The sequence below is a fragment of the Astatotilapia calliptera genome, chromosome 10 (assembly GCF_964374335.1).
Source record: "Astatotilapia calliptera chromosome 10, fAstCal68.1, whole genome shotgun sequence".
Lineage (NCBI taxonomy): Eukaryota > Metazoa > Chordata > Actinopteri > Cichliformes > Cichlidae > Astatotilapia > Astatotilapia calliptera.
The window spans coordinates 16177852-16193473 of record NC_137431.1 but is presented as its reverse complement, the minus strand read 5'-3'; the positions used below and the strand labels follow the sequence as shown (position 1 = coordinate 16193473).

General features: G+C 40.7%; 1 protein-coding gene across 1 annotated transcript; it reads left to right on the top strand.

The window, feature by feature from the left end:
* Positions 1-2558: 2558 nt before the first annotated feature.
* trpc6a (transient receptor potential cation channel, subfamily C, member 6a) lies at positions 2559-15080 on the top strand. Its single transcript, XM_026181688.2, has 14 exons — positions 2559-2806; positions 3675-4003; positions 5948-6080; positions 7168-7468; positions 8570-8755; positions 9940-10104; positions 10188-10419; positions 10522-10749; positions 11560-11824; positions 12619-12814; positions 14085-14285; positions 14464-14520; positions 14639-14714; positions 14804-15080. Exons 1-14 carry the CDS (start codon positions 2667-2669, stop codon positions 14932-14934), a joined length of 2640 nt encoding a protein of 879 aa, XP_026037473.1. The 5' UTR covers positions 2559-2666; the 3' UTR covers positions 14935-15080.
* Positions 15081-15622: the final 542 nt, after the last annotated feature.

Here is a 15622-nt window from a genome sequence, read left to right as displayed (position 1 = left end):
AGTTTACCAGTCTCACAAATTGTCTTCATAAATACACATTCGTTAACCGTTTATTAATAGGACCTTTGAGCTCAATGGTAATTAATTAGTAGTGGAAATAATTTCTGGTAGCATCACAGAAATGTAGCAGTGACAACAATATTGTATGCTGTAATCGTACTGGGCAATTAGTGATACAAAAAACCTGTTTTATCCTGTGAATAAAAGTATATGTTTTTGTCAATGTACCATAATAACAGAAGCGAAACACAATATTGTGTCAGGACAATTCACTATTTATGCACAATAAATAAAGGAGCATAGCGCGACAATTTCTGTTCAGCGCCAGACTTGCTTGTAACCTATATCACCAGTTATGTTAAGAAAAATGACGCATTAACTACAACAGCAGACTGACCTTCGTGTAAATGCTTGGAGCAGACTAACCTGTGAGCTGGAGTGTTCTAGGACGTTATATTTGGTCTTTGAATGGCTGCAATCCAGTCGCCTCTTTGTTACTTCGGAAACATGGCTCGAACAATTTCTCTTCAACGACGTAATCCGATAACAACCGATCTCTTTACCCGTCGGCTTCCCGTGGCTGTCATGCGACCGGCTATTGCAGTTAATAATACAACAGCTTCTTGACATTTTTGTGTTTCTTTTTATCGCTGTTTAACTGATTTTAATTGAAAGCCTGCGTGCGCTAGTACCTCTTGCCACGAGTTCCCAGAATCCTTTGCGGTTTACCCCTGAATGACGTCACATTTTCAATCTCTATATAATATGCATGTTAAATTTTATATTTGGGGTGAAATATCAAGTCTTTTCAAGTAAACCGGTTCAAGTCCAATTCAAGTCCCAGGTCATTGGTGTAAAAGTCCAAGTCAAGTCACAAGTCTTAGAACATTTTTTCAAGTCAAGTCTAAAGTCATAAAATTAATGACTCGAGTCTGACTCGAGTCCAAGTCATGTGACTCGAGTCCACACCTCTGGAAAACACAGAATAAAAAACAAACTCGGGAGAGTCTGGAGTGTGTCTAAGTTTTACCTGTTACATAAAAAATAAGGAGGTAGAAGTAAAGAAGAGTGAGAAAATGGTGGGATTGGGTGAAGGAAGGAGCTGCAGGTTCAGGTTGGTTTATTGGACAAAGAACAGATGCACAGGCTGCAGAACAGCTGCTTCCACACAGGAAACAATTTGGTCTGGGCCTTTGTGTGCGTGTGTGTTTTTCTTGTTCTTCCTCCCCTCCTTCTTCAGAGTTCAGCCCAACAAAACATGAACTATGAGCGAAATATCTTGAACTCAGGTGGCTTCATCATTTCAAGTGACGTCTTTAAAGTATACGGCTTTGGTAACTCTACTCCAGTTAGCTGCAGCATTGTGGGGCTTACATGTACGGTGTCCTGTTGGTGCCAAAGTTTGTCTGTGTGTGTGTGATATGTGTGTGTTTGTGCTTGTGTGTTTTAGCGTCAGTGATTCAGGTGATAACACTGAAGGAGCGCCTGCTCTATGTGTGGTCTGGTATGCCTACATATCACCGCAGTTAATCAATACGCACACCCACACATGAGGAGGACACACAAAGGACTGTCCAGGTACTTGTCCACTCAGTGCCCCTCAGTAAGAGTGTGTATGTTTAGGCTGACAGTGTTTACATCCAGATCTCAGGTCTGTTCTGTTCAGACGAGCAAATCTTAACAAAAACCCACAATGGTGACATTTGTCAGACTTTACCCCCATTGCCACTGAAATGTGACGCCCCTACGCCACGACACATCCAAACTGGCTAATCTTCAGCAATCAGGTCCTTAAAAGGCAATTCTCTCTGCCACAATTGTGCATTGGAGATCCTGCTTTATCAGGCTGATTTCACGCTGAGACTTTTTACAGACTGTAAGGGGTTTTTTCATGTGAAATTCAGCTTGAAAGCAGACAAAAAGTGCTCTCAGCTGACATAGGTAGCAACAAAACAAATAAAAGAATTATGGGACAATAAAGCAGAAGATGATCACAATATTGCTGCAAAGAGCTACTAAAAGCTGGACAGTTGTAAACACATGAACACATGTGATTGGGTACAGAGTTTTCCCACACTGGACCAGGATCAGCTGAGAGTGGGAGCACACAGGAAGCAAAGTCTACAGGGAATTTAAACCCTGAGGAATCTCATCTGCTGTTCATCAGCCATCAGTCACTTCTGCACGCATGTACACACACACTAAAACTCTCAACACGTACTCTAAACAATGCAGTTTAAAATAGCATCTTACGAGTCAAAAATACAACTATTGGTAAGACACTATATCATGAGAATATTTCATTTCTTTACTCCTATTATTTTTGTAACAAATCCACCTTTATTGCCACGACTAATACTGAGTAATATCAAAGAAAGAGATGAAGGACTTGGTGAAACCGCTGAGACAAATATGAACCTACATCTGTAGTAACTCTGAGCCTGTTCAGTCGCAACCCTGAGCTTCCTCCCACATCTGTAAAGTTCAATGCGTCACGTAAGGAAAAGTGTTGTGGGACCCAGAAGGATGCATTCTTTCTCAAGAACACAGAAAAAACCAGAGGGGGAGGGCGACAGAGAGACGGAGAGAGAGAGACGTGCCACAGACACTTGATTAGTCTTTCACATGAAACGGGAGCGCAGCCTCTGCTGTCGATCACCTCCAGGATGAACCACAGACCGCTTGCAGTTCATCATGCCAGCCGGACTGCAGGTTACAGCGACAGCCCCAGAGCCAGGAGCCGTGATAACCTGCTCATGTACGATGATTTTGGAGAGGAAACGTGTTGCTCCGGACGATGCCTTGGGTAAGTCTGCCAGAGGTGTAGCAGGCATATATGCTCATCCTCTGCATCTTTTTGTTAAAATCATGGATAAGACTGACAGATTTTAAAAAGTTTGAAGGAGAAGATAAAACGTATTTGGACGCCTGATGGTAATTTTCACTAAATATTGCAAGCACAATGTTCTTCAGTTTGCATTCTTTAACTTGGAATCAGCAAAACAGCCACAGGTGCTCATTGGGTTTAACTCTAGGTCAGCGCTCTGGGATGGAGGGAGGGAGACTGATGTACATTAGAGAGTGTACTTCAGAACCCATGATCCATTAGTAAACGTAATTTAACTTATGAGTAGCATAATGCTTATAATGTAAACCATTTTTTTTGCATTTCCTGCCTCGTTATTTACATTAGCCTCAGTGCTCAGTGCTACAGGATTTCTCAACCTCTTCTTATGCTCCTCTCGTCACACACCGATGCCTGCTTGGGAATCTTTTTGGTCGTTCTGATGCACTGAGTACTTCGTTTTTATGTGCAAACCTTGTAAGCCATCATGGCATAAACAACAAACCTCATATGATGTAGCAGAACAGAATGTTAGATAATGCATCTTAAAAGAATATTAAGAAAGAAATACAGAACCAGGAAAATGTTGTAACTTGATACTATTTCATCTGTTCTCTAGGTAAAAGTTAACTTACATCTACTAATTGCAGATTATGGTAGGCAAGTATATGAATGAGGTTAACTGTGATTCAGTGCTCTCTCACGGGTGTGTGGGTCTCTCTCTCATTACTTGTGTGGATAGCACACCTGCACCGTTCTGGTTGAGAACTACATTGTGTGTAAATTCATGTGTGGACCATACACCGAGTGTTTTTTGTGTTTCTGGCAGCCACAGTAACTCTGAGCGACAGCTTATGGCTCGTCTCACTGCTGCTAAACGACGCCAGGCTCTCCGTGGACCTGCCTACATGTTCTCAGCTCCCTCAGTCAGCCTGTCAGAGGTTGAGCAGCGTTTCCTGGAAGCAGCTGAATACGGGAACATACCAGAGGTGCGGCGTATGCTGCTGCATGTACCCAACTTGAACGTCAACGCTGTTGACTACATGGGCCAAAATGCACTGCAGCTGGCAGTGGCCAACGAACATCTGGAGGTGACAGAGCTGCTGCTGGGGAGGGCAGACTTGGCCAGAGTGGGCGACGCTCTCCTTTTAGCCATCAGTAAGACCTGATTATTTATGTATGGCCAAAAACACATAATATGGCAAAATCTCTATATCACTCAAAAGTTCCAAAGATGTCAGACACAACACATTGCTTGACTGGATGGAACCACAGTTATGTAACCGTTTATCCGTTAATCTGTGTCCTTACATAGCTGTGTCTCTTTATGAGTCTAGTGACATTGCTTAATAATAATGATTAATTGCCTCAGTACTGTTAACCCCTCTGTACCACAGCCTCTGAGTCAAGTTTCTCATACATCCTGCAGCCACTCAGCCGCCTGCAAAAATGTTACCACAGTTGCATTGGCATTTTTCTGCTCAAACGGGCCAGACTTGGACCATTTCTGGTGAAATACTTTGTGTTTAGTTTGAGGAGATTGTTGATGACTACGTTTTTACATTTTACTTATTTCTTTATATTTTGCTAGGACAATGGGAATGTAGTGTATAAAGCAAAAAGAGTGCAATTCTAACAAACTTCAAAATCAATGTTTGGTATCACCACCTTTATTCTTTAACATAGTTTCAGCTCTTGTAGCTTCATTCTCTGGTCTGTTGAAGGAAATTCAAAGTTTTACTTGGGATGTTGGCTGCCTTCTGTTCTCGTCAAGATCTCATACTGCTTAAATAATGCTGATGTCCGAGCTCTGGGGAGGCCAGTCCATCACTGATAGTATGCAAGTGTGTGTTTTTCTATACAGGTATGCTTTTACTAATCATTGGCAGTGTGTTTGGGATGACTGTCATGCTGAATAATGAAGCCACTGACAATCAGATGCTTTTCAGATGGTATTGCACGACGGATCAAAATTAAAAAGTTTACTTTTCTGTGTTGGTAATTTCATTGGTTTTAACAACATCTTCAACACCACTGTCTATGATGCCTGAAACCTTTAAAGACTCTCCACCAACTTACTGTTGTACGTCTCTGCTGACCTCCTTCATACATAATAATGATGATTTGAACCAGAATGTTCATATTTGGATTCAGTGCTCAATATGACCTGTTGCTAGAGATTTTCAGTCCACTTATTGGGAAATTTGGCAAACCTCAGTTTTCCTGTTTTCCTTCTTTAAGAAGGTCTTCTTGACAGCCACCCTTCCAATGAGGCCAGTGAACAGTAAATGGATCAGCTGAAGGTTCAGATGCGTCTCTCAGGTCTGGACTAAAAATGAGGGGAAAAGAAGCCAATGCCTAAAGAAAAACCTTTGAAAGGCCCTGAGAAATCCTGGAGAACTACTGCCCAAGACGACTAAACTTTGGCTTTTGCAAAATCCTGTCTAGCTAAGTTGCCAACATGCTAATTTAGCACGAGTACAAAAGACTAGACTTTTAGCCTCTTCTGTTAGCAGTTACAAGATTTAAAAGATTGTTGCTTTAAAAAAGACAATATTAAAGGTTGGTTCCATTGTTCAGGAAGGCTGAGGATGTATGTTTTCTTCTTTAGTAAGTCATCATTTAAAAAAAAAAAAAAAATACAGGCGATGTAGTATTGAAAAACTGTGACCAACCTGAGTAGATAGCCTATATCAGGGGTTCTCCAAGTATGGCCTGTGGGATAACGGCGGTCCTTATCAAAATCTATTATGCACTGCAGGCATTGGAAGGAAAATATACATTTAATTTCTCCACAGTTTATGTTTTAAGGTAGTAAAATATGAGTTCAAAGGACCATTTTCTTTCAAGTTGAGCTATTCTGTTTGAGCCATTATGGCATGCTAACAAATGATTAGGAAATTTAACAACTACTTCAGTAATGGTTAAAAATACTTTAAACCAGCCCCCCCAAAAAACTGCAATAATGATCACAAACTCCAGCAAACTACCAAATGCTATGTAAGCTAACATTTTAGAGTTATCGTTAAGATTCAGCAATTTTAGCAACAGCAGTGTAAATGAAGTTGTACCACCAACAAGTTTGCTCCGTTTTTGTTTTAGGTAAAGGTTATGTTCGCATCACAGAGACTTTGCTGGGCCACCCTTCATTTAGAGACGCCCGTCGTCTAACAGCAAGCCCCGTTCAGGCAGACATGTTGGATGACTTCTATGCTTATGATGAGGACGGGACAAGGTATGTGTGAGGAAGAGGTGTTTCATTACTTACATTTGTATATTTGTTTAAGGTAATAGCGGACACTTTATTAGGCACATTTGCATTTCAGGAAAACATTTGGAACATGCATAAACATGAGACTTTTTTAGATATGTATTGAGTATTTATTAAACACCTCAATGGTTTGTGTGATTCTGTCTTTCAGACACTTGAGCAGCTACTCAGTTTATGGTGGGCAGATGCTGTAAGATAAAGAGACAGTATTAGCCACAAATGTATCCAGTTATTGTGTGGTTAAGAGAAGTGTGGGTAGTGTATTTATGCGATAATCATGAACATGGGTGCTGATGGAAAGAAGGAAGTGGGGTGGGGGATGAGCATGTTATGAGCAAGGTGTGGCTTATCAGCAGCAGCAGACTCTTTCTTTTGCTATTGCTGCTTCATAAAGCTGTTGTGTGAAGTTTGCAAATTAAAGCTTCAATAAATAAAATAGCAAAACTTGTGTTTTATAAAAACAAGTTCCTGACATGCAGATCTCTCCTTAATATTTGGTTTCAAGGCTCGTTTTTGCTTTCATCATGCAGCTACATGCAGCTTTTTTTTTTTCCACTGGCAACTAAGTTTGTTTGCATTAAAGAAACTAAGTTTAGAAGTCCTGGCAGATGGATTTAGCAGCAAATCATTTTCCTGTTTACAGTCTTTGTGCTAAGCTAAGCTAGTTCTGGCAGTAGCTTCATATGTGCTGATTGGAGATATTATATCTAATCTATCTCTGAACAAGAAAGCAGTTAAATATGTTCCACAACAGTCATAGTCTCATACGAGTCAACAACAAGAAGCTGACAATAGGGGGGTAGTGAGGTATAAATGGAAATGTCCATGCTTGGTGACGCAATGTAACTATGATGGATGCACTGACTGCTCCAGCTGCTGCTATTTTTTTTTTTTTTGCTTTTTTGCAGTTAGTTTGCAGAAAAGTTCATTAAATAAATTCATAACATTCATAAAAATGTTGAAACTTAAACCTCGTTTGCAGAAACGAAGCTAAGGCGAATGCTGATACTGCGTACTATCTGCATGTTTCTCTGTGTGTAAATTCCTGCAGGTTTTCTCATGACGTGACTCCAGTGATACTGGCTGCACACTGTCAGGAATATGAAATTGTTTACACCCTGCTAAGTAAAGGGGCTCGCATCGATCCGCCTCATGACTACTTCTGTGGCTGTGACTCGTGCAACTACCAGCAGCAGTTTGACTCCTTCAGCCACTCCCGATCGAGGATCAATGCCTACAGAGGACTCGCCAGTCCTGCTTACCTCTCCTTGTCTAATGAGGATCCAGTGCTGGCAGCACTGGAGCTCAGCAATGAACTGGCCATGCTAGCTAATATTGAGAAAGAATTTAAGGTACAAATACAACGACAAGAACAAAAATGCAAACACAAGTCCGGCAGAACTAATGTGCACTGTCTGTTATCACTGCTGTACACATACCCTAAAACATACCCATGAACATTTTATAAACCTTAAGAGAAGAACAGACGAGGGTCTAGATCCTGTGGTCACTGTTCAGATTTTTGGTTTGACACATAAACAACAGCTGTAATTATTGCTGGGCTCAGAGTACCAAAGTATGCTGTGGGTACTGTACAATAAATAAACAACAGGATGCCTGAGCAGAGATGTCCAAATACAGCCTACACATTTTTTTCTTGATGTTCATGCTGTGAAAAGTATTTGCCCCCTTCCCGATTTCTTATTCGTTTCCATATTTGTCACACTTGGAAGAACACAAAGGCTTGCTAACATTGCCAAGACTTTTGGGAAATATTCTGTGGGCTGATGAGACAGAAGTTGAACTTTTTAGAAGCTTTGTATCCTGTTACATGTGGCATAAAACTAGCAAAGCATTCCATAACGAAAACATGACAACAGCCAAACACGGTGGTGGTGATGTAGTGTGATGGTCAGAGGCTGCTTTGCTGCTTCAAGACCTGGATGACTTGCTGTTGACTTGATATATTCATGAATTCTGCTCTCTAACAGGAAATCCTGAAGGAGAATGTCCATTCATTCCCTGAAGCTCAAGAGCACTCAGGTTAAGCAGCAATGACATGGAGTGGCCTAGTCAAAGTCTGGTCTCAGACTTTGACTTTGACTAGACGGAGATGCTTTGACATCACCGTAAACAGACTGTTCAGGCTCAAACACCCTCCAATGTGACTGAATGACAACAATACTGCATGGAAGAGTAGGCTAAAAATTCCTCCACAGCGTTGTGAAAGACTCACTGTCAGCTTTCAGAAATGCATGATTGCTGTTTTTGCTACTAGAAATAGCACAAACAGTTATTAGGTTTAGGGGCAAGTGTGGATAGCTTTTTGCTCTCAATAAATGAAAACATCATTTAAAAACTACCTTTTGCATTTACTTGCATCTTACTAGCATCTTACCAAATCATCTCAAATGTTTCACTCCTGATGCACATTTCCTCCATCATGTTTCTAGAATGACTACTCCCGCCTTTCGAGCCAGTGCAAGGATTACGTGGTGGGCCTTCTGGACCTGTGTCGCAGCACGGAGGAAGTTGAGGCCATATTAAATGGAGAAACTGACTCGGACGATAGCTATGATGTACCAGGTCGCCCCTCCCTCACACGGCTCAAATTAGCCATCAAATACGAGCTCAAAAAGGTCAGTGTGTTCTCAAACAGGCAATGACACAGCAGCAGGATAAAACATGGGTTTTCTGAGCAAGTTAGAAGTATTGCAAACATTTATCTGTGCTATGGGAGCAGCATAACCCATTTAGATTGATATCCTACTAAAAACTGTCATTGTCATTCCAGTTGTGGACGACATAGAGCCAAACTGATATGTTGGCCGATAACAGCTATTTGCCGATATATCAGTATTGGCAAATAATTTCCATTTTTAGGTTGATAAATGAAAACTAAAGAAGAGAACGAAGAAACATCGCTCAACTGTGTTGCGAAGGTTATTACATAAGTTTTCCACTAGAAGGTGCTCTGCAGCTCCCGTGTTGGAAAAGTATTCAGAACAACCAGCTGATCTGAGCAGAGTTGGGCAGAGTGTAAACGAGTCATGTGACAATAAAACAAGTTTATTTTTAAACTGCTTTGTTATACTATCTTAGTAAAAAGTAACTACACATAACACATTTTGGGGAATTTTTTTTTCTAGTGTGCCTGAAAGAAAAAAAAAAAATCGGCTAATATATCAGATTTTGAAATCACCAAATATCAGTAATGGTGTCTGTCTAAAAAATTCTATATGAGTTGGACTGTCCGTAACATTACTGCATGAGGGTAACAAACTTTTAAAATCAGACAAATATCCAAAGGTGAGAAAAACAACAACAACAACAACAACAACAGCTATGGATGCTGGGAAACAATGCCTAATTTTAAGATCAATTTAAAAAAATAGAAATGAAAAATGGAATTTATAGTGTGAAACATCAAAATGCTGTCGACAAGTGTTTTTAATATAAAGATATTTGTAGCACTTAGTCACGTTGAGCTGAGTCTGAACTCATCTGTCTTCATTTCTAATTGCAGCTGTCTGATGTAATCGTTTTAGAAGCCAATTTGTGTGGTTTAAATCATTAATCAGTTTGTAAAATGCCAGAAAATTACTCTTCATAAATCGATTAAATGTTCAGATCAATAAAAACAAAAATAAATCTGCTCTAGTTTCAGCTCTCAGGTGTAATGGATTTCTGCTTTTCTCTGTTTCAAATAAATAAAAATAGAATCACACTTTAAGGATTCTACCTTAAGCTTCCAGTAGCCTTTATTTTCCCGTTTCCTTCTCCTTAACTCTTCTGTCCTACTTCTTTCATCTGTGCCTTTCAGTTTGTGGCTCATCCTAACTGCCAGCAGCAGCTGCTGAGTATCTGGTATGAGAACCTGCCTGGCCTGAGACAACAAACCACTGCCATCAAACTGCTGGTGGTGCTGGCGGTGGCTATAGGACTGCCTGGACTGGCTGTGGCTTACTGGATTGCCCCATGCACCAGAGTAAGTAATATTTACATCCATAAAGATCATTCACAGTACAAGCTTTCCTCTCACCCTTCCGTTATTCCATCTCTCATTCTCAGGTGGGAAAAGTGATGCGTAGCCCCTTCATGAAGTTTGTGGCTCATGCCTCATCCTTTACAATTTTCCTGGGTCTTCTCATCCTGAATGCTGCTGACCGCTTTGCAGGCACCACCCTGCTGCCAAACATGACACACCATCAGCTCCCGGGCAGCTCTGACCCTCTGCTGCTCTACCGCATGACTACAACACCCTTCACTTGGATGGAGATCCTTATCATCTCATGGGTCATAGGTGAGCATAAGATGATGATAGATAATAAAAAAGCAAACAATTAAAAAAACAACTGAACATCTGCCGAATCATGTCATTTGTGTTCTTGTGCTCCTGCTGCAGGTATGATTTGGGCAGAGGTAAAGGAGATCTGGAGTCAAGGACCAGGGGAGTACCTGGTTGAGCCGTGGAACTTCTTGGATTTTGGGATGCTCGCCATCTTCCTGGCTTCCTTTAGCTGCCGCTTCTCTGCGCTGAGACATGCTAACTTAGCACAGACCTCTGTGTATGCAAAATACACAACGCTGATTAATGTCACACTGCCTAAGGAGATACACTACTTCACTATGGGTGAGCAGTTTCACATTTTCACACATCGCATGAACTAATTCAAATACCATGATGTGCTTGATTTATACAGCAGCAAATCACTTGAAAAGAACCCCCAACAACCAGACAACCCCCTATAAACAAGTACTTGGTGACAGTGGGAAGTAAAGACTCCTTTCTAACAGGAAGAAACCTCTAGCAGAGAGGGGTAGCCATGCGCCATGACCGATTGGGGGTGAGGGGAGAGTCTTTACAGGACAATCTGTGTTATAGTAGAGCCTTTACTTTACAATATTAAGCACCTTGAAGTGACTGTTGTTGTAATTTGGCACTGTATACATAAGATTGAATTGAAACAGAACAAAAGACACATGTTTCCTTCCTGCTGGGAGACACTGCCATGAGGTGATGTGATTGGCTGGAAACAACTTTTAGGCAGGTTGCAAGCATCAAAGTAACATCGGCAGAAATGCCAGAACCCAAGGTTTCAGAGCTGAAGATTGATTTATAAGGAAAAGATTCACTTCACTTGTTCATGGCTTTAATGTTGTGTCTGTTGTAGCTGTCAGTCTATAGATGTAAAAAGTAAAAAGTATCACTGTCGCCCTAGATTTTCCTGTGCTTATTGGCAAATTAACTTTTGTTTTTTCCTTCTCTTTAAAGAGAACAAGATGAAATTAAGCCGCGTGGCTAACACATCCTTTGTTAAATAGCCTTTTTAGTGCCCGGCTTGTGCTCATTTATCAAAATAATCTTCAGTGTGCCTTAAAACAATAATTGCAAGCTTTAATCAAAGGTGATTTTCTGACTTACGCTTGTGTTCTTTTGTAGCTCGTATCGAGTGGGTGGCGTCAGATCCCCAGTTGGTATCAGAGGGCCTGTACGCGGTCGCAGTGGTGCTGAGCTTCTCTCGGATTGCTTATATCCTCCCGGCCAACGAAAGCTTCGGTCCCCTGCAAATCTCTTTGGGAAGGACAGTAAAGGACATTTTTAAGTTCATGGTCATTTTCATCTTGGTCTTTCTGGCGTTCATGATCGGCATGTTCAACCTGTACTCTTATTACCTGGGTGCAAAACAAAATGATGCCTTCACAACGTAAGTCAATACCAGTGAACATCTGAATTTGTTTTTTTATCTATTTATTTTTTTCATCAACTTGCACAGACGAATTCATCATGAAACTTGATTCAATTCTTGATCAACAATGGATTACCAATCCAAACCAAGGATATCACCACAAGGGTTCACAGATATTTTATATCCTGATCCTTTCTAACTATTCTTATCCAAGATCTGAGAGCTGTTTCTTTGGTAGACCCACTCATTTTGTGGTTATTACAGTTAAAAGAAGCCCCAACATTTTTGTGGCTTGTCACCATTTAAAACCAAGCCCTTGGGACCCTTATCACTGGTTGTGGTTATAGTGTGGGCAAAACTTATCATCAGTGCACCCAGGAGGGATTTGATCTCCCTACAGCTGAAGAAGTTTTGAGTCCAGAAAAAGTTAAAGTATCTTGGATTTCAAAACAAAGAGCAAAATTATGTGGCAGCAATGAAAAGAATCTTGCATTTATCTTGGGACCCATTAGCACAAATAGTTACAGCTAAACCTTTACACAGTCATAATAGAGTATTATAAAAATATGACATGTTGCCTCAAAATCAGATTCATTGTGCCAAATAAATTCATGCTAAACTTGCATGTTTGTGCAATAATGTCAACACTATTCTGAATTATTCTGTAATTTTAACTCCAAAAAACATTTTGTCCTTCTGTTGATTTACTAAAAGAGTATCTCTGACGTTGATGGTGTACGGCTGGTTTGAATTCAAAAATAACTTCCCTCTGTTCTCCCTCTGTCCCTTTATTCGTCTGTGCATCCGTCCAGCCTGGAGGAGAGCTTCAAGACATTGTTCTGGGCTATATTTGGACTGTCTGAGGTCAGATCCGTAGTGATCAACAACGGACACAAATTCATCGAGAACACTGGTTACGTCCTGTACGGAGTTTACAATGTTACCATGGTGATAGTGCTGCTCAACATGCTCATTGCCATGATTAATAGTTCCTTCCAGGAGATTGAGGTAGGTCATTAAGACGGTAAATCATTCTGTGCCCCAGATGCATGCTTGAAAATATGAAGCATGGGCTGAAAAAGCAGCCCCACATGTAGCGCACGTTGAACTGGTACTTATATAGCACTAACTCTAACAAAGATTCACTACAAGGTTCATTCACCCAAGCACACACACATTCATAAAGAGAAATAATGTCATTTAAATTAAGATATAAAGGGAAGCAAATTACTTTAATTTATTTGTGTCACAGAATGTGAATACAACTAAATTAAATCAGGGCCTTTTCCTTTACCCAGCAATTATGCCTGTATAGACCCACCTGTGGGTAAAGTGTCCTGCTGTGTGGACTTGGTAAACCCCCACTTATCCCATCTGAGCCCCAATTAGGTGAGCCCACACAGGGTTGACAGCAGTGTTGGCCTTGGAGTCTCTATAAGAGTTTTCTGTAAGCCGCTGTGGGTTGCCCACAGAAAACCTATGTGAGCCCCATGTAGGCTAGCCCATGAGGGGCCCATAGCAGTTTTATCCCTTTGCCCTCCCAAGAAGTAATTCTGTGGGTGCTCCACAGTGGATGCATCTAATGTAGTGCCCATAGTAATTTTTTCCTTTTGGATTCCTGTGAGGATTTTCATATAGTGAGCTTACCCATAGAAAACCCTCACTAAAACACCTATGGGTTAGCCCATTAAGGCCCCACATTAGTTTTACCCCCTGGGCTAACCCATAGGTGTTTTCTGTGGGTAACCCATAGTGAATTTACCCTGCTCACTGCTTACTCAGGTCCACACTTCACCCATACCTACCCACTGTGTGCCCATGCGGGTATGTTTGCTGACACATTGTTTATAAAAAGGCGAGCCTATATAGGGAAACGTGATTATTGTGGAGAAGACGAAACTGTTGAACATATTTTATTACTTTGTCAGAGGTAGTATTAACCGGAGTTAGGATTTGAGTTTTCCTTCTTTTTTTTCTTTGAGGGCAAGTGGCTCCATAGTAATTGACATGTTTGCTTAACAAGCAAGAGATCCTTGGTTTTAACTTTGGGAGGAGACATAAATGTATTTGGAGTTGTGTGAGGAAGGACTGTTGTTAGAATCTGCTATGTCAATATGTGGAGACCCCTTGTGAATAAAGGAGTGGCTGGTCCACACTTCATACCAACTGGTGGTTGTAATGCACCACAGGCTTTTCCCCCTTCTGTACTGTCAAACATGTATATTTCCCTTCCCTGATACATTTCCCCGTTTTCGTCGTGATTTTTAATTTTTTTTAGGATGATGCTGACGTCGAGTGGAAGTTTGCTCGTGCAAAACTTTGGTTCTCCTACTTTGAGGAGGGAAGGACACTCCCTGTGCCCTTCAACCTAGTCCCCAGCCCAAAATCTATGCTCGGACTGGCCACAGGCATCAAGTCCTTGCTCCTGCAGTTAGTTGAAGGACACAGCAAAGAGAAAAATGAGACACAACTCAACCAGGTACCACACAGTATGGCGATTAATTCCCTAATATATCCAATGTTTATCCTTACGCAGCTTGAAAGGTAACATGATAGTTCAGCGTTAGTGGCAGAGCCTTAGCACCTCCCAGTGGTATTACTGCCACACCACAGAAATGTCACAATTCTGTTCAGCTAATTTGAGCTCAATTTTCCAGCTTGGAGTAAGCAAAAACTCAGGATATGGTGCTTCTACCAGCCGAACCAGATATCAGGCACGTGTTTGTGTATTTCACTGTTTTAAAACATAATTTTATTACTTGTTTTAATGTGTTATTTTTGCACAGAACATTTTGTTCATAATTCGAACCCCTTTCCCTTTACTGGTTACAGAAGATCATGAAGCGGCTAATAAAGCGGTACATCATCAAAGCACAAGCAGACAGAGAGAGCGATGAGATCACTGAAGGTAAAATAATAAAGAGCACCATTTGTCCTCCCATGCTGGCATCAACATTTTCTTTGATAGCTTTGCATCTATTTTTTTTTTTAATCCAGGAGAGCTGAAAGAAATCAAGCAGGACATTTCCAGTTTGCGATATGAGCTGCTAGAAGAAAAAGCACAAAACCTGGAGACGCTCGATGGGCTGCTGAAGAGGCTGGGAGAGATCAGTACGCCTTCATCATAGCAATGTCTGTCATAAGTGAAGAGCGCAAAGATTAAGTGCCTATTCATTGTCAAAAGATGCTGTATACATAGTGACACAACATTACTAACGATAAATGACAATGCACGTATGTGAATATAAACATTAAATATAAAAGGTCAAATGTATGTGACCGACAGTGTGATACACATTTTTTTGTAAAGTACAGACTCAATTTAAATATTCTATACTTATCTGCACACACACACACACACACACACACACGGAGTACTGTCCAAAACTCACTACCTATCATTTCTTCATATTTTGCTTCCAGGTGGTCAGACCTTATTGTAATTTTTAAGCTGGTCTTAATCAATAGTTCTCCAGCTTTCTGAAGCTCTTTCAAAGTTTTTCATTTCATTTCACTAATTTTTCAGTCCAGTCCTTGTACATGACCATTTTCATGCCATTTAACCCTGATCTATGAGTTATAAATCTAATTCAACATAGCAAAGAATACATTTAAATTGTACATTTAGGCATTTTGTTAGTAGCAGTCAATTGTTTTCCTTAATCAAATCTACAAAAAAAGCCAACGATAACACAGTTTGACAGGCATGAAATGGTACTTTTGCACCAACAATGTGATTCCTAAAAGATATATTCGTAAAAAAAACTGGGATATCTTGGCATGGTGTGCAGTATATCCTCAAAATCTCCAATGGGC